At 38.1% G+C, this 18,648-nt stretch overlaps 1 protein-coding gene across 1 annotated transcript in view; it reads left to right on the top strand.

Moving 5' to 3' along the window:
* The window catches only part of COL25A1 (collagen type XXV alpha 1 chain), a 313,540-nt gene that overhangs the window by 270,336 nt on the left and 24,556 nt on the right, over nucleotides 1-18,648 (top strand). The window contains exons 21-32 of the mRNA XM_065633974.1: nucleotides 4,301-4,363; nucleotides 5,189-5,257; nucleotides 6,156-6,200; nucleotides 8,182-8,226; nucleotides 8,776-8,853; nucleotides 11,573-11,596; nucleotides 13,084-13,128; nucleotides 14,768-14,812; nucleotides 15,119-15,199; nucleotides 15,932-15,994; nucleotides 17,482-17,532; nucleotides 17,886-17,912. Of these exons, the coding sequence (XP_065490046.1) occupies nucleotides 4,301-4,363; nucleotides 5,189-5,257; nucleotides 6,156-6,200; nucleotides 8,182-8,226; nucleotides 8,776-8,853; nucleotides 11,573-11,596; nucleotides 13,084-13,128; nucleotides 14,768-14,812; nucleotides 15,119-15,199; nucleotides 15,932-15,994; nucleotides 17,482-17,532; nucleotides 17,886-17,912 (636 nt within the window). The remainder of the gene's footprint in view (nucleotides 1-4,300; nucleotides 4,364-5,188; nucleotides 5,258-6,155; nucleotides 6,201-8,181; nucleotides 8,227-8,775; nucleotides 8,854-11,572; nucleotides 11,597-13,083; nucleotides 13,129-14,767; nucleotides 14,813-15,118; nucleotides 15,200-15,931; nucleotides 15,995-17,481; nucleotides 17,533-17,885; nucleotides 17,913-18,648) is intronic.

Raw genomic sequence — 18,648 nt, 5'->3', positions numbered from 1 at the left:
TGGGGTGGGCTCTGAATGACACCTTATAGGACCAACGAACTATGTAAAAAAGGTGAGAGTTTGACATATAAACTTCTCTGGCTAGTTCTGGTGCATAGCACTAGATAAGGATGAGGATTGAAATGACATTGTTCCTTGTAAGTTCATGGTTTAAAGGTTGGTCTAGTCTCATTTCTATAACATACAGAAAATAATAGTAATAGTAAGGTGTCCATAAGAAATAATATAAAATAAAATTTAGGAAAAAAATGCTCTTTCACAGTTTATAGCTGTAAAGGGAACAGCTGGCGTGGGTGTTTTATGGCTTTAGCAACAATAAAATATTTCATCAGTAAGTTCAAGTGTTTTTATTTACCGAAGTAGGATAGGTTCTGTAATTTCAGAAATGGAAGCGAATTTTATTCATTGTTATAGAAAAGTTGATGGTTCGGGCGCTTTTCTGCAGCACAGGTTTTCTTTTCAGGCAAACATTGATCTGGATGGGAAAATGTGTGTTCTGTTCATTAGAAAAATAATTATAGAAGGAAAAGCCTTGTGTGGCAAAACAGTGCATCTAACAACTGCTGTTCTCTGCTGATTGCTTGTATAAGCACAGAACTGTGTATTTCAGGCGCTGGAATTGGGCTAGGCTTGCCTGTGAGAACAAAGTTTCAAATAATTATGTTGCTGTGTCTCAGCTGTCCAATGAAGGCTAATTCCAACTGAGTACAGTGTTAGAACCACATTGCTAATAAACATTTGCCACATTAATGGTGGTTAAAACAGCAATTAGCATTGCACATGAGATTTCAACTGTTGCACTTTTTAAAGTGAAAGTCCAAGTTTTAGCCAATTACAGGTCCTATAAAAGTTAGAAGAAGACAGCAACAGTGAACAGTGTGCCTTAGTGTTAACCTCTAATATCAAAGCTAGCCTCTGCCTCAGCCCATAAAAGCTTCGATCATCATGGAAACCAGTTACGAATATGTCTAGTTAATAATCCTCATAAAAATTTGACTATCCTGTGAAGTAAATTGCTATTAAATTCTGATGGAGCTCATATTATGCTAGGTGTACAGCATGCTATTATAGGGCCCTTTTCTGTTTCAGACATTTTATGATATGAGGTGAAAATGAACATTAACAAGGTGGTAGTATCTCATTTGCTGTCTGACCCAGTAGTATTTCTACAGTTGACAAACATTTGAGGGTCATAATGAGTATGTTTATAGTCTCTTAATCTCTTAAAATGCTAACATATCAAGCCATTAAAAATATTCTTTAAAAGATAACAAATCACTCCTGTGAAATAGAAGCAATTCACAAGCTTGTTGATTATTTTTTTTTTTAATACAAAGTTGCCTGTGTTTATGATTGATACAAATCATTCCAAGCCCTAACAGCAAATGAGGTTTGAATGCTGAAATTCATCCTGCTTACCTCCTGTTCAATGTGGTGGTTTTTAAGCAGCAATTTCATAACTGTCCCAAGCAAGCCTTTAGTCCTGCTTTCTTGCAGCTATGTACCAGCTACATAATAGATTTCATAGATTTAAAACCAAAACTAAAACCCGTAGTCCTTGATTTCCTACCAGCATTCCTCTGTCTCTGGCATCGGCTTTGTGTGATGGACTAATCAGAATGGTCTCTCCCTTGGTTTTGCACAACAGGGACATCAACACGCCTTGCTGAGAGGAACTGTTTTCCTTACATTTCACACATCATTGGTAGTGCTAATTTTGATAGAGTGACTTTTTTTATTCTGCTATCTGAGTCTCGTAAAGGACAACATAAAGCAGGAAGCCAGCAATATTTGCAGAATATAATTGCAGGATACAGTAGGTACCAGGAATGGGCATTGCTTCTCACATAAATGTTTCCCTTCTGAGTAACTGAAACAGGAATGCCAGCGACAAATCTGACACAGTTGTTACCTCCACTAACTTTGAGCGGTGCAGAGGTATACTCAATGGTCACTTTACTTAACGTCTCATGCTGTGCTTACACACCAGGGATTTGAAGCATTAGAGGGGACATAGCTTAGTTTCGAATCATCCAAAAGTGTTGTCTTTTTACTTAGAAGTGGTGTTTTAATGTACTTAGCTTCACTAGCACTAGATAGAGAGAGAGTCATATGTCTTTTTTAATGTAGCCAGGCCTTAACTACTGCAGTTCGTTTCATGTGTGATAAGAATATGCCATTGGATCACGTTAACTTGGTATCCACCGTAACTGCCGTGTCTTTCTCAGCAGAGCCGCTACTCAGCCAGTAAGTTCCTAGTCCCCACTGACACACTACTTCTTCCACTCCACATTTCATAATGTTTTAAAGCTCTGCATCACAGAAGATCTGTATTCTACTTACACTAATTAAGCCACCAGCTTCTCCTATTATCTGTTTCACTAGCTCCGAAGCACCTTTTTCTTGTTTCCTTAGAGGAACTGGGGAAAGGTGGGACTTCTCTTTGGACTTCAGACAGAATTTTTCTGGTGGTGTGCAACTGGTATAGTCCTGAGCAAAGTGTGAGAATTTGACTCAAAAGCTGTGCCTCAACTTCTGAATGACACTTCTACACCTTACCCCTGAAAAATTTGAATCATGTAGTCTCTTCATGTTTCTTCTGCCTTGAAGTCGTAATTAGCTGGCCAAGAAATTAGCCATGGTAAAGTCACTATCAAAACAATCTGGGGCTATCAAGTACATCCTCATTCTAAAATAAATGATTGAAGTTGCATTGTTTTTCATTTAGTAACAGTAAAGTGCTCCATCTGCAATGACAACTTTGTGTTACTCTTTCTGCTGTGTACTGATACGAAGATTTATATAAATGGTAGGCTTATTTTTCTGTAAGAGAAAAAAAAATCATGCGTCTCTGTGACATGTGACGTCTTACTTTACTCCTTTGTTATCATATTCTGAACCATGGCCAGCTGGAACTTCATGTGAGAAACCTCATTATTTAGTTGTAATTTTTGATAGTCTAAACTGAGGTCACTGAGGGACTGCTCTGGCCCTCGATACAGCCACAGGAAAGGTTTCTCTGGTTATAGGTTTGCTAGAGACCTTCTTTGCTTTGAGCTGTTAATAATGGACAGTTGATGAGAGTGCAGATGAACGTGCAAGAATGCTTCCTAATTTGCTCTCCTTGGGTAGCCTACCAGTATTTCTATGGAGGTGAAGAGGTGAAGAAAAGTATTATCCAACTGCTTATATTCACTGTTTCTGTATGTTATCAGTAATTATATCAATACAAGATTATGACACTTCTGTCTTTTAGCTATTTGAAGAGGCATTTGATGAGTAATTTTTAGTTATTAAATTCAGGGATATTGTCAAAAGGCTAATAAATAAATATTAATTTTGGTACCCTACTGATTTTAAAATTTAAAATAGCTGATGGTTACATCTTCCTGATCCAAATTAATGTGAAAAAATGCAAGATGAAATAGCAGGAAACCTTGATCAGGAGAGTTTGTGAAGGAATACACATGGCTTATTAATCTTCCATTATCCCCCTTCAGGCATGGAGATAGGTAATAAAAGATGTCCTTACTTCTCTGCTTAATGTTTCTTCTGTTGCAACTCAGCTTGATTCTTTCTATTTGTCTGTCATGTTTGTACAAATCAATGGGCAGGAAGGGTGCAGAACAGAAAGAGAATGAGGAGAGCTGTGGCTCTTTCCCAGCTATTCACAGCCAGAGAATTTGTCCAGGTGCAGAGAACTGAAGTATTTTACTTTGAGAATGAGGGAGAGTACCATGGTGCTGGGAGTCTCTGACTTGAGAGGAGATTGCTTTTGATCTCCTTTTTGGGGATGATGCAGCTAAGTACCTCCCTTGAAAACACATTGCAACAGCACCATCTGGTCTCTCCATTTGTCATTGCTTTGTCATACCCTGTCTGCCCATCTATTCACATGCTGCAATAGAAAAGTGCCTCATAACAAAAGACTGAAGTGAACTGTCCCTTTTTAAATTTAGGAATCACTCAGAATTCCCTTCCTGCCTTCAGACTTGCTTTGATATCAGTTTGGTATATTATGTTGTACTCCAGGTTGCATATTAACAGTCCTTAACCTCATAAAAACTGTTTGACACCTTCTGCTTCATTTGCATTCCATGTGCTGTGTGATGGCTTGCTACAATAATTAATGCTGATGAGAGTTACCCATGATGAAAAGTATGTCTATGTAACTGTCGAATCACAGCTGGAGAGCTCTAAGCGATACGGGGAAAATACTACCTAAAATAAACTTTTGTTACTGTAATTACATACTGCTAAATAAATAATCTAACATTCCTCTCATATTGTATTCTTAAAGGGTGAACCAGGCTTCATTGGTCCACAAGGAGAGCCTGGGTTGCCAGGGCTGCCAGGAACAAAGGTAAGGCAAATTGGCCAACACTATGGTGCGAAGCCCTTAGAGCCAATGTCAAATTCAACTTCCTCAGCACATAGCGGAGACTGAGGCTGTATTAATGGGGTGTAAGAGTCTTTTATCCAGAAATATAAAATACCAGAATCTGGTTTTGTAAATGGCCAGGAAGTTTAAAGTTAAAATACAGTATATGCAGTGCTTCAAAATGCTGAAAGTCATAGTTTGTCGACCAGCACTATGATACACGTACTGATTCCCGCAAGCAGTATGAAGGCAGACGTTATATCCATTCGTAACTTAAGTTCATCTATTGTCCTTGTTCATGTTAGCATGCCAAAAGTTATTTGTTTGAGAGGCGGAATATGCATGACTGAAGAAACTATATTTTCATAAATGGGTTTTTTAGGAAAAAAGCTTGAAAGTGTGTACAGGTATTAGAACTTTAATACTACACACTAGATTCTGAAAATACAGATCCACTAAATGGTTTGGTTTTTTTTTTTTCTTTCTTCCCATGGGTTTTTTTTTAGCCACTGCTTGGCAAAGTTAGAATATTATGAATCACACAAAGTCTCACTGTTTGGGAATCTTTATTTCAGTCATTTCAGAATGGGGGAAAAAAAAAACCCTTGCAAATCCATTTTGAAGCACTCTTCTTTTGCCTTCAAGAAGACTGTATTTACTCAAGGGAGTGTTCCCTAACCCTTTACAAGTCATAGATGAACTTGAAAATATTTTCTTCTGATGATTTGGTTTCTTTGGTCATGCTGAGTTGGTGGTGTGCTGAAGACTGCCCAGTATTTTCTTATAAATGTGTATCTGTTGCAATAGGGTGACAGAGGAGAGGCAGGCCCTGTTGGGAAGGGTGAGCGAGGTGAACCCGGAGTTCCTGGACCAAAGGTCAGTCTGATTTTACATTGGAAATGCTTTGTTACTTTTACACCTATGAACACATCTTTTTCTGCTGAAAAATAGAACAAAAACTTGGCGAGTGAGCTTTTAAATGAAAATGCTGTCAAATACTCCAGTTCAGTCCAGAAGACAATGGCAGTTCTGTGTTCACAGCTGTGAAACTGCAGTCTGAATGGACTCTTATTTGGTCTACAAAGACACTACCTACGTACACTGTCATGGAGTTGGCCAAATTCATTCAAGATAAAGTCCTGACCTCCAAGTCCCTAACTTTCAGCATCAAAGTTTGAACTTTGACCAGTGTAGCTATTGAATGCAGAGAAAATCCATTTTGCATGCACTTACCTAACTCTGTAAGAAAGAGATAATTCTAACTACATTTTAGCGTTGTCTTAATACTTTCCACTGTGTCATTACCATCAAGTTTTCCTTTCCTAATACATCTTGAAAGCAGTAAGGCAGAGTGTGTGTTCCTTGGCCAGTTAGCTTGTATTCACCTGAACCATTGGGAATAGATTTTGTGGTAATGATTTATTTTAATCTCCTTATTTTAGGCTATTTAACTACCTTCTCTATCTTGTAGTTATAATTTTTCAGGAGTTCATAGTTCATTCCTGCTAACCAGTGTTAATGATGTCTACTCTTTACTAATGCCAATAATACTTTTTATTTGGAAGGGTGGGATCCATGGCCTTTGCATGCTGCTGTTAAAGAATATATTACTCCAGGTGCTATTAAACTCAGTGCCTTTACAGTTTCATTATCTTGGTCATATAAAACGAAGTGTTTCTGCTGTTTCATACTGTGGGTAGTCATTACTAATTTCTTTTTTCACCGCACTCTCATTTCTCTACCATTTTTCTCCTGTCTGTCTTCCTTAAAACAGGGAAAAACAGGTGAACCTGGATCTAGAGGCCCAAAAGGGTCAAAGGTTAGTAGTAAAGAAACTGTCTTAAGTGGAGTAATGATTTTTAGGTTAAATTATTTGTAACATTTCAGAGAAAATTCACTTAGCTCTTTAAAAGAACCTGTAACTGTCTGCAGTGTTCTTTATAAATGAAACCTTCTTTCAGCTTACCTGAATGCTGCGTGTTTAAAACATTGTCATTCTAGTTCTTTTCCTGTTACAATGTCTATTCCCCTCTGCTCTGTTTTCCCCTGTGCAACTTGGTTTCTCTCTGTGTAACTGATGCGGCTTAGTCCTCCCACATGCCGGGAACCAACGCTTGACTATGCCTGTGGAGATTTAGTTGGTTTTCACAATAATTTTGTGGATCCACACTTTGGTGAGTTAGGAATCAGCGGTATTCCATGTACTACAGGCTGACATATGATGGCTAGAACTCCTACAAAGGCAAGACTTGTAGGTTACATTACTGTTTTACCTGCTTTAAAAAGCTGTTTTGATTATATCTATCTATCCATCCATCTCTATATAGATGAAGGTAGTTCCCGTGGATGTAGAGAGATCAAATATATGCTTTTCTGTTACTTCATCCTCTGTGAAATACTGACTCACTGGACTCCTTCATATTATATTACGGAGTCAAAGCAAAATAAAAATAGATTTGCTTAGGTAGTTATTGAGTCTACTGTCAGAAAAAAAGATGACGAGACAATGTAGGCTGGTAGGATACTCTTCACAGTACTTGTAAGGTCCTTGAAGAGCGGCCCATTCACAGTCCTTAAGGATATGATTAAATAAGTGCCACTTAACCTCATTCATTCTCACCAGAGAGAAACATTGGAAAGTGAGGGAGCTGATGAGGGGATTAAAGCAACAGAGTGACAGTAAAGGAGTAAATCAGCCTCTCATTTGCCTACAGTTCCTGGATGCCTTGCAAACACATCAAAAAGATAAAGATATGCCCGGATATCAAAAGAGGATATACGATCTCCATTTTACCTGCATATTTGTCTTGACAATCTGGCCCACAGAAGCCAATCTGGTGGTTGGGAACTTCATTTTTTAACAAATCAAATGGCATGTTCAGTAATTGCTGCCAAGGCAAGACTGAAAGGAAAGACAAATGGCACAACCTTGCTTATGTCCTGCCACCAGCCTGCTCTCCATATTCCTTCATTAGCCCCATGAAAGTTTTCTGTTTTCCGTGTTTTCTAATACCACTGGTGAATTAATCATTCTTCCCTGACTTGTACCAAAGTTTTATAGATTTCAATAGGAGCAAAAGTTGCACTTCTTACTCAAATTAATTTCGAATTAATGTAAAAATACAAGAGCTTGCTATGAAAGCGACTGTGGAGTGAAATGAACCGTAGTCACTGGATGTTGCATTATGAACACATACATGTTTGAAATTCTCTCCATCACTTGAAACATATGACTAATAGCCAGGAAGAAAAAGCTGTGTGCAAGATGGTAAAGATCCTCAGCCTGTTGCAGTAAGAGAGTAAAGGAACTCGAATGGTGACAGTAATGTTGTGTTTGTAGAGAATGCAACGACTCAGAGCAGGGAAGTTCAGAAGGTTAGTAGAGTCATGACTGCAGAAAGAAAAGATAATATGCTTAGAAACACACCTTTGAAGAAGTCGAGTGCTTTCAGACCGAGTCATTTCATTTATTTAGTTTTCTCTTAAAGCTTTTGATAATAGCACCATTAAGAATAGGGAGCTTATACAAATTACTTAATTGGTAATCTGCTTTTTATTGGTTCTTGGGGATTTATTATTCCAAACTAAAACAGCACGCTGTAACATTTCACACAGAACAATATGCATCATTGTCCACCCTGCCACTACACAAATTTTGAAGGAATTTTTCCTTTCATTGGTAAAGATTCACATTCAGTTTATGATGAGAGGCCTTTAAAACCAGTTTATTTAAGGGAAACATATTTAAAAGGGAGGAACTACGTGATATATTGTCAAATCTGTTTTCAAATATTATATAGGGTGATACAGGTGACAGAGGTGACACAGGATCTGCAGGTCCACGGGTAAGTTTTCTTCTTATTTCAGCTGTTTGTTTTGTACTCTAAGACTCAGTCCATACTCTCAATTGAAATTGCAGCAGCAGCTCCAGTTAAACTGGTTAAAATGAGCACTTGACTCTGGTGGAACCCGTGTTGCTAACTGGCCTTTAATATACATAACAGCTCTTGCTACTGTTTGAAGCAGCCTCCTGTTCACAGTGCGTGGGCAGGACGCTACATGCCAGATGTTCTGACATTGTTCACAGCCAATACAGAACTATAGTATAGGAGCTGCTTAAATGCTTAACCACAGAGGTTTCATATATTTCCTTTCCCACTGCAGCACAAATCACTGTGTACCGACTTGCTTGTGTATATTTATCTTTTTTAAAAAAATTGTTTTCTTTTAGAAAGTCTTTAGTTTAATGTTAACTTTTGTGGTTTGTCATAACATACCATAAGTACAACAAAATTCCAACACAGCATAATTGAGTCAAAGTATGTGTCTCTATTTAAGTGTCTAGAGTAGTCTTTGGCAAATGTTTCAAAATTTTTATGGAAAATGTATTACAGGGACCACCTGGACAGAAGGGTGATCAAGGTGCAACAGAGATAATTGATTATAATGGCAATATCCATGAAGCTCTGCAGGTAGGCAAACATAACAAGGCTGGAGTGGCTTAGTCTGGTGTGGGGAAAAGCAGTTTGACATCATTGTACTTCTCTTTTGTGTAGGCCTTGAAAACATATTGCATGCAAAGATTTGCTGAGCTTATTAATCAGGAATCTCTTTCTATATTTGGAAATGAGGTTTGCTCTTTGGCGTCAGACAAATTGTTTCCTTGATACACTTTAGCTGAGTGAATTAGTTTCATTTCCCCTGGAGAGTATTGACATCATCTAATGAGGATAAAGCTGATTCATTGCTGGTTCTGATGCTTAGCGGTGAATTAATGTAATAAACCACATACACAGGTTCAACAGAAGTGTCTGCTTTTCAGTTCATGTAGTATAATATTGACTTTTTTTTTTTCCTCCCCCTCTTCCTATAAAATGTAAAGAACAGAATATTTGAGATTTGGAAACCATGTCACATGGTTCCATTAGCAAGCTGTGGATTCAATCAGCAACTTGAGTATGTTAAGTAGACCAAGCACCAGACTTCTCACTTACTCCTTTCCAGAAAACTTTTTTTGACTGGTGTACAGAAATGTGTGGAGGATTAGAGTGGGGTTACAAAAAGAATGAATGAGTGTTTGCACAAAAGCAAAGTACCGAGGTGACATATGTCATTGCAGTCACGCTGATTTACATTGCAGTGTACTCAGATGCAAATTCTGTGCAGTGTAACTCCACCAAAGTGAATGGCTTTCTCTGTGCAACTGAAGACTGAATTTGGCTCGTCGTTCATCTGATCATTTTCTCACTGAAGCCATTGAACTTTTTTTCTTGCATGTACTCAGTAGGAGTGGATGTCTAGCCGGTCATTTGGTTTTCAAGACTCTTTTGAAAAATAAAAGATACTTCACTGCCCTAAATAAAATCTAAAAGCCTGTATGTTGTTAAGGCTAAGTCCACTCTTTCATTGTGAGTGGTGTCTATGGAGAAGTCTACACAGGTATTTTGTGAGGCTCTGCATTATATCTGTCTCTTTTGGTTTACTTTTAAGGAAATTCAAATACATGACTTTCAGTCTTTTGAATTACTCTCTGAGTTAGATGCCTCAGGTAGCCTGAAATTAATGTTGCATATTACCAGGCACAGATTTACCAGAGGCTTTAGGCCCTCTATCTCCTGTGTTCTGTCTTAACTGGCATCAATATTGTTTTCAAGCTTCCTCAGAAAAGCTGCAGTACATAAAGAAGTCTTAAAAAGGGACTAAAGGCTGTTGCAATGGTTGAAACATATGAGAAGGCCCCTGTCCCATTGTAAATCATTTCAAATGTCATCACCTTCCGATCCAAGGAAACAAATAATTGATACTAACGGGAATGACTGTGCAAGGATGGTGTAAGTAAGATTATATAGTATCAGTCAAAAATATCCTTGCCAAGTCCAGCTCAGTCCTTTCAGATGGCAAACACCCATTCCTTAGTCTCCTGGTGCCAAATTCTTAGGGGCTCTGAGGTTTGCAGCTCTCCCATAGAAGCAAATGAGAACTTTCAGCACTCAGCACTGAGCTGTGAACTTGCACAGAATCTTGCCTGCTGATTTAAGAAGTTGACAAGAGTTTGCAAGATCCAGGCTGCCTGTCTGCTGTTTCAGAATTTATTAATAAATCAGCAAGCAGCCCAGAAGATTCAGAACAATTTAGTTGCTTTACCTTGTGTGTCCTACTCAATTTCATGTGTCAGTGGAGAAAAAGACATCTTAGTCTATCAGCACTGAAAATCGCGATCTTAAAATTAACATCATAGTTCGAGCAAGACCCCTGCTGAGTGTATGTGGCTTTCACTTGGAGGATCGGATACAAAATTTGTGTCTCTATCAAAATTGCTCTTCAAACCTATTCTGCAGAGTTTCCTAAGGCAAAAGGCAATAGCTACAAAAGTTTAAGCTTTGTAGGAACTGCAAGATTGGACATTAAAATCTGAATATACTGCTGAAATGGAACCTATTTGTGTGAACATGCAAACCTTAATTTGCAATGGTTATTTTAGTTTTTCATGTCTAGATAAACTGAATTTTTCAGTATTTAAAAAAAACATAGACAAGCATTTTAATTACTTTTAAACACTTTTCCACTTGCTTTTAGACTCCTCTTTAGCAAAGAAATAATGTCTGGTCAAGATGTTTTGCCTCCTTCCATGATGAAAATGTTCTTTGTCTTTCAAAACATTTAAAGCAGAATTGTAGTATATATAGCTTGGTTTGTGGATCAGCAGTTTTGGATTTAGATCTTAACTCTTTTGTACATCCACATTTCTATGTGAAAATCAATGTTATATCTCCGCTCTAGGAATTGTATTTATTAATTAAACACTAGTGCAAAACCTGCAGAGATTGCAAAACATAGGGCAAGTCCTTTAATCAACTTAAGACACAAACTCATCGTGTTTTCTTAAAATGTTTTAAAAAAAACTTTTGGAAGGCTTTTGCTATGGTTTTACTATTTAGTCATAATTTATTTGATCCCTTGTATAAGAACATGCAGTCTTCCTCTATGTAAAATCCTGATTCCCATAGAGCCAAGCAGCTAGTACAACACTGGGAGTTAAAAATAACATGATTTTTACTCTTGCTTTTTGGAGGCCTGGTGTCTCCCAGATGCAGCATATTTTGTGGAGATGATAATTGTAGCAAGCAGAATAATTTATATCCTTGTTCAATTCTGGTAATGGTATGTCTTGTTAATACGTTTTGCCAACAGAGGATTGCCACCCTGACTGTCGCGGTAATTCCTATTGCATGACTTATTGTGTGTTATAGAACTTCTCCTGTGTGTTGTAGCATGTTCGTAATTCTGCTCCTTCAGGACATGGTTTCATTGGATGTCGACTTGGTTCATCATCACATGTATTTATTTATTTGCTTGGTGTTTCCGCAACAGAGAACCCATTGTTGAAAGCCATTCAACAATGGAACCAGTTCTGCTCCTGATGAATTAATGGCAAAACTTCAATTAAGTAAGAGACCAGGAAAATACAGAACTCACTGTTTCTGTAGGTACACATCTAGGCAAGTAGCTGCTTTGGAATTGTTAGTGTGTGTTCCCATCCACATGGGAGTCGAGTGAAAACATGAAGCAGGATTTGAGTATGAAGCAATTTTTTATTATCAACCTTATTTTCAGGGCAGAAATTTAATTATTTCAAATCGGCTTGTGAAGAAACTTCAATTGGGAGTTTTCAGACCAGATGCAAATTATTTTCTGAAAATAAGGCCTGTCTCAGTTTACAAATAAATAAGTTAATAAAGTTTAGTAGCCAGTAGTTAGCAGTAGCTCAGTTAATAAGTAAAGCTAAGTAGAAAGCCCAAGTATGAGGAATTCTCTTGTCCCATCTGATCAGATCTCAGAAATAAAAATAAATTTTCCAGCCCCTGTCCCCAAAATGCGTAGACAACTGAGCACTCCGGCGATCTTACTCCAGCCCGTTTCTGTGGGACACTTGGCTACATCAGGCCAGACACAATTTTTAGGAATACTGGCAGCAGCTGGAAGATGCTTATAGTATTGCAGGTTCAGCCTTCTTAGAGCTGCAGACTTGGTATAAACAGATTACTTCACTCTTCTTTGTTTCAAGCTCTTCTCTGCAAGATTGCTGTTAGTCCTATTTTCCCATCTGTACAAACGCTCCCTTTACATTAATGGAGGAGACTTCTAATTATTTTTTTTTAAAGCATCCCCACTGTGCACTATTCGACTAACGTTTGATATACGACACTATGTCCACAGCCTGAGCAAGAAACGAAATAGTTACAGCTTATTCCATGACAATTTCGCAAAGCACTGGGTATCCAAATGCATTTAGCATCTTTCAGCAGAATCCTCTTTGCAATTAGTTAGAGATTTCTCCTGCCCTTGCATTGTTCTGAATCAGGATGTGAGGGCTGGCAAATGTGGCTGAGCTGAGTTTTGGTGACCCTGCCATTTAGAGAAGCTTTGCCATTTCATCAATAGGAGCAGCAGGAGTTTATTATAAAACATGAGATGTACTGTTATTTTTAACCTTTTTAATTTTTTTTTTTTTTGTGGTACCCTTCTGGTTGTTGAGAGATGTCACAGATTAACAACTTGTCCATAACTGGTCATGGTTTTCCCTGTGTTAAAAATCTAACCCATTTTGTTACGGTAGCTATATTAACATTCAGCCTGTGTTTACCTGGCAAGTCCTGAAGAAATTTATTTAAAATCTGACCGGTTTGTATGCTCTTGTTTAGGGGCCACCAGGACCACCAGGACCCCAAGGGCTGCAAGGACCAAAGGTGATCTTCCTTATTTTACCTGTTGTATCTTAAGGGTGGATGTATTTTCTGGGGTTTTTTGGCTTGGTTTTGTTTTGTTTTTAACTGATGGGTGTGCACAGGGACATGGAGCTCTCTGTTCAGCATATTTAGCTGTAGTTTTACCAAATATTACATGTTTCAAACTTTGCATCCTAGCCTTTTGAAATGTAGCTTTCCAGGATAGGTGCTTTGTTTAGTTGCCACATGCAAATGCACAGCTGAGATCCAGCAAGATTAATCAGTACTGAAGTGGGGCAGAAGCGTCTCCCCCACGGATCCACATTGAGGCTGTTCCCTAGGGCTGTGCAAAGTGGCCGCACAAGCAATCGGTGGCTCCCACACGTCACTTCTGCCTGGGTGGGAATGAAGTGGGCAGAACTGTGCGCAAGGCACCCCTGGCCACACTCCGAGTGCACGTGAATGCAGCTTTTATGTTACAGTGGTAGCCATCCAAATAAGCACAGTATTTTCCAATGCCAGTAAAAATTAAAACCTGCACATGTGGGCAGGAGCCTAGCTGCAAAGCCAAGCCTGCTAATCCCACCTGGTTGGTGCTACGCATAGTACCAGAACTGTTAGCGAGCAGCCCACACAGAGACAATTAATACCATATGCTGCACTGTTCTATAAAATTTAAATAATAAATTAGCCTGTACTTAAAAAAAAAAAAAAAATAAAAAGCATTGCAGTTAGTGGACTCTCCTTAAATTGGTTTTAAATTAGTTGAGATAATTCTATTTCTTGAATACTAAATATGTCATATCTTCTGTCAGTGATTCTAAACTCTTCCAAAAGTAATCATGCGTTTCCTCGATAACAATACTAGACATCTCAATTTTAGGCTTCATCCAAGGCACCGTATGGAAATACATCACATTATACATGTTAATTGTTTCGATAAAATGTGAGAAACTAAATTAATTCTTCTATGTGAAAACCGATAATGGAATACACAGTTAAGTGTGCTGAAATGGCTTTCTGCATTAGGATCTACTCAGCATTTCTGCAACCTGGAGTATGTTGTAAAACACAGAGGAGTTGGAGTGTGGAAGAGGTTGTGTTCCTTCATATGAATGAGGGTTCTTATTCAAAATTGGTGACATAAAGCAGAATTCAACCTTACAGGAGTTTGTTTCCAATATCGTAGTCTCTACCCATCAGTGTAACTTGTTCTCTTGGAGAATGCTGTTCAGAACCTAGTCACAGGGCATGGTTGTGAATATTAACTCCTTCACTAGTGATTTATAATAGTCACAGAAAGAAAATACGAAGGTTCTGTCTACCTTACAAATGTCAAGAACCATGATTCCGTATTTATTCCAGTCACTGACGAAGTTTCCATTGGATTGGGGTCTTTTCACCAGGCTTCTGGGGTTTCTTCTTCCTTTTCCTTTCTTTTTATGCATTCGTCTGGCCTTTATACAACGTAAATTTTGTGTAATGGTCTAATCAGCAAGGCTATTTATTCAATGTATTTCATATAAGTATTAAAAATACGCTGTTCTTTTTGACAGGATATTCTCTGTTTTTGTGGTTGTTAATTGTGGCAGTTTCTCTGTGTCTTTTCTTTAATGTCTGGGACAACTGGGGTAATCCAATCCCGTCTTATCTTTTGCAGGGTGAAACAGGATCCCCAGGAACTCCAGGAGTTGATGGGGAGCAGGTACATCATGCGTAAATCATGTTGTGTACATCGTGTGAGCAACCATAGATTATTTCAGGAGATAATTTCTATGATCTCAAATTGTGGCTTAGATTTCATAATCTAAATAGCAATATAATGATAGTAATTAATGAAGATCATTATTGTGTTGCTGCATACTCTGCAGTCTAATAATGGCTGCATTTCTACATATTAATAACAAAGTTCAATCCATAGAATGACTTACTCTGCCTGTTAGGATGAAAGCTGGAATTCTGTTGGTGTCTCTGATTTTTTTCACACTTCCTGAATAAGTACATATTTTAGGGTCCTAAAGGTTCAAAAGGAGATTCAGGTGATCCTGGAATGCCTGGAGACAAGGGAGGAATTGGACTGCCTGGCCTGCCAGTGAGTACGAAAAATGTATTAATTTTGGCTAAATACTTCTATTATTCTCTCTTCCACTATCAGGAATTCCCAGCAGTGCTGATAAGTTGCAAATGGGACAGAAAGCAGTGGGGATGAAAATTCTGAGATTGTTCTGCAGCTAATCTAGGAGGAGGTGTAAGATTGTCAGAACTTTTCTTTCCACTTATGGTCAAACAAAATATTGCTTTGGGAGGAGAGAGATTAGTTGGCAGGCTGATGGGATTTGTACATCTTTTGTAATGTATAGCGCAACTTGGGCAAACGTAGCTTGTAAGAAAGGGGAGCTATGTTTTGAACACTCGTCAGGAATTTCAGATGACTTGGGTTGAGGAGAGAGAGAAAATACATCAATGTTTATGGGATGCATTATTCCTATTCACATATCTATGTACAAATGAAATTTCTCAGTGAAAAATAGAAACAATTGCAAAAATGTATCCATAGTACAAAATATCATGAATGGAGTGCCAACTTAAGAGCTTGTCTTAGATATGATGCCACAATTGATAGCTGACAATATAAAAGCATACCTTTACACTTGTTAACAGTTATTAATAAACACCATTTTTTTAACAAAGGAATTCCATTATATGTGTGTTGTATAGTTATTTTTTTAAATATAATTATTTGCAAATAAATATTATAATTTCTAGGTTGCTTGCTAATGAGATTAAAGCTGTTTATAAATGCTGTTTTGTTATGATTTTGTAGGGTGCCAATGGTATGAAAGGCGAAAAAGGAGATGTTGGTTTGCCTGGTGCCCAAGGTCCTTCAGTAAGTCTCAGTGTGGTGTTGCAGTGAACATAGTAGCCCAGCAACGGTTCTCCAGCTTTTGATTCTGAACAATATTTCATATTCATGACCGATCTTTCCTGACACACTTAATAGTTCCCACACTTGAACTTTCAAAATATTTTTCTTCTTTGAATAATTATTTGTCCTTTTGAGAATGAACAGACTTCTGGTCACAGAGCTAAATACTGCCCAAGAAATTCTGAAGATATAATCCTGTTCTGTTCTCTCACTATGAACAAGTCCTGCCCACTTCAGTGAAAGCCTTCTGGCTCTGTAACAAATCAAAAGATAAATGTTTTCCAAGATAAAATAAAGAGATAAAACTGATGGGTAAAACAAAAAACCAAACAAATAAAACCCAGCCACCACCTCTCCACATGATACCTTTACGATATGGGTGATTAACATTATCAGAGCACAGCAGAAGTTAACTACTGCTGCCTTGTCAGTGGTGATGTGTCCTGGATATTTGGAGCCAGAGCTCTAAGGAGTCAAAGACGTCACCCTCTGCCATCACAGGACACACTAGGCACCCTGGATATCCAAGTCTGTTCCTCTGAAATGAAAATTAATTTGTTACAAATGTATTCACCTAACTCATTCATCTTGTTCTGCTTGTTTTCGCTTGAAATGAGGCTTTCAGTTTTCAGGGGATTTCACAGATGGTGGAAGCTCTGCTTTACGTTTCAAAGCTCATTTTATTGCCACTATTGCCGTCATCAACAGCCAGTGTAGCAAAGCAGTTGCGCTTTTTTGGAGACCTGATTTAGCATCCCTGTTGCCACCTTGCAGGATACAATAACAGCCCTTTGGGGTTAAACCCAGGAAGTGAGGTGATATTAAACTGTAAATATAATTAATTATGAAATTCTCTTCCTTGGATTTGTTAAGAACACAGAAAACCAGCACACAATATGTGTGCACTAGATGCTGAGCAACCTGATTACCTATTTTAATGACTTTAGGCGATTCTTGGTGCAAGTGAACTAAATGAAATGAGAGACAAAGGGCAATTTTGAAAATATGCCAAACCCTAGCTTGAATTTAGTATCTTTTCCATTCATCAGTATTGGGGAGGAATAAATCACACGTCATCTTCTTCTATGTCTGTGGATTATATAGTACAAAGACAACTAAAGAGTACATGCCATAAAAGATTAAAAGTTCAAGCGTCCCTGCTCACTACTGTTTGGTTTAGAGAGGCTGTTGGGGTTTTTTTTGTTGTTTTTTTTTAAGAATCAGGAGGCAGACACGCTGCCATATGGCACAGGCAGATCTAAACTTCAGGTACCCTGTCTTTCGAATCAAAATATTTCCCATCCCTAAACCCCTTTCTAGATATGTGCACCATTGCATTGCTATATTTGTAAGTTCTTGCCAACAGAAGAAGGGTCAGTCTGACTTTTGGTATTTCTGAGGGAGTTCTTTACTCTGCATGATTTAATGCCGTTGTTTTTCATCTGTAGATGATAGGACCGCCGGGACCACCAGGGCCACATGGTCCTCCAGGCCCTATGGTAAGCTTGGGAAGAAGACCGCGGCTAGAAAGGGCTTAAGCCTGCTTGTCATTTTAATACCTGTTTAATGGAAGTGCTATGAGAGTATGTGACCATTAGAGAGGGACCTTTTCCGCATGTCTTTAAATTCATAGGAAGTAGAGAAACAAATAGCACCTGCCTATGTTAATGTTAACATGCTAGTGGTCTGGTTCATTCTCTGAATCAGGTGTTTAACAGTTGCTTTATTGGCAGCTGCATTTCATTTGTGAGAAAAAAAAAACCACAGGTGCAACTTGCACCTCTAAAAAGCAACAAACTCTTAAAAATTCGTGGCATATTTTTGGAATGAAAAATGGTATCTTTATTTTCAGGGACCTCATGGACTGCCTGGCCCAAAGGTAAATTAATGGTTGTCTTGAATAGTCATGTTCTTGATGTCTCTGAAACGTTATGCTTTGTTTTTTAATGCATGCGGCTATGTTTTGTCTCATTTAATAAATATTTCTGATATTCTTAAACCTTAAAGCAGATTTTAATAGATAGGTTAAAAGCTTTTTAAATTCTCTGTGATTGTTTCTGAGTAGTATTTCTCATTAGCATTGGCTGAATTGGGGTTTTTTTTGTATTAATGTTTGTGATGTGGCACTAAATTATTTAGTTTCCTATTTATGAGCAAGTTGCCATTGGACTTGCAATTGGAACTACTTTTAACATAGAAGCGTGTCATACGCTCAGGAAATGGAGTTGGGTAAAGCCTTCTTCATTTATCTCTTGCATCTCCTATTTTTTCTAGTATGAATGGCCTTTCACCTTCTTAGGTGTCATGTACTTTGCTGACCAGTTCCTTCACACATTATGCAAGTTCCCTGTCACAAACTCGTGTGTATTTTCATGTTTTCCAACCCAGAATCCCTGATCGGGCAGATCTGCAACACCATCTGAATATTTTCCATAGCATAGTACATGGCGATACACTGTAGGGACTTTCTAAGCCCATGGAATCACAGCTCAGGAGCAGGGAAGAGGGTTTTAGCACAGTTGGAATATTTTAATTTGTGCTTTAATTCAGTAACCACCAGTAAACTAAAATTCAACGTGACACTAGAACATAGCATTCATTAGGGCCAGTGGTGT

This window comes from Caloenas nicobarica, chromosome 4, assembly GCF_036013445.1.
Source record: "Caloenas nicobarica isolate bCalNic1 chromosome 4, bCalNic1.hap1, whole genome shotgun sequence".
Taxonomy (NCBI): domain Eukaryota; kingdom Metazoa; phylum Chordata; class Aves; order Columbiformes; family Columbidae; genus Caloenas; species Caloenas nicobarica.
The sequence above is the reverse complement of the archived record's forward strand: the minus strand, read 5'-3'. Positions and strand labels throughout refer to the sequence as shown.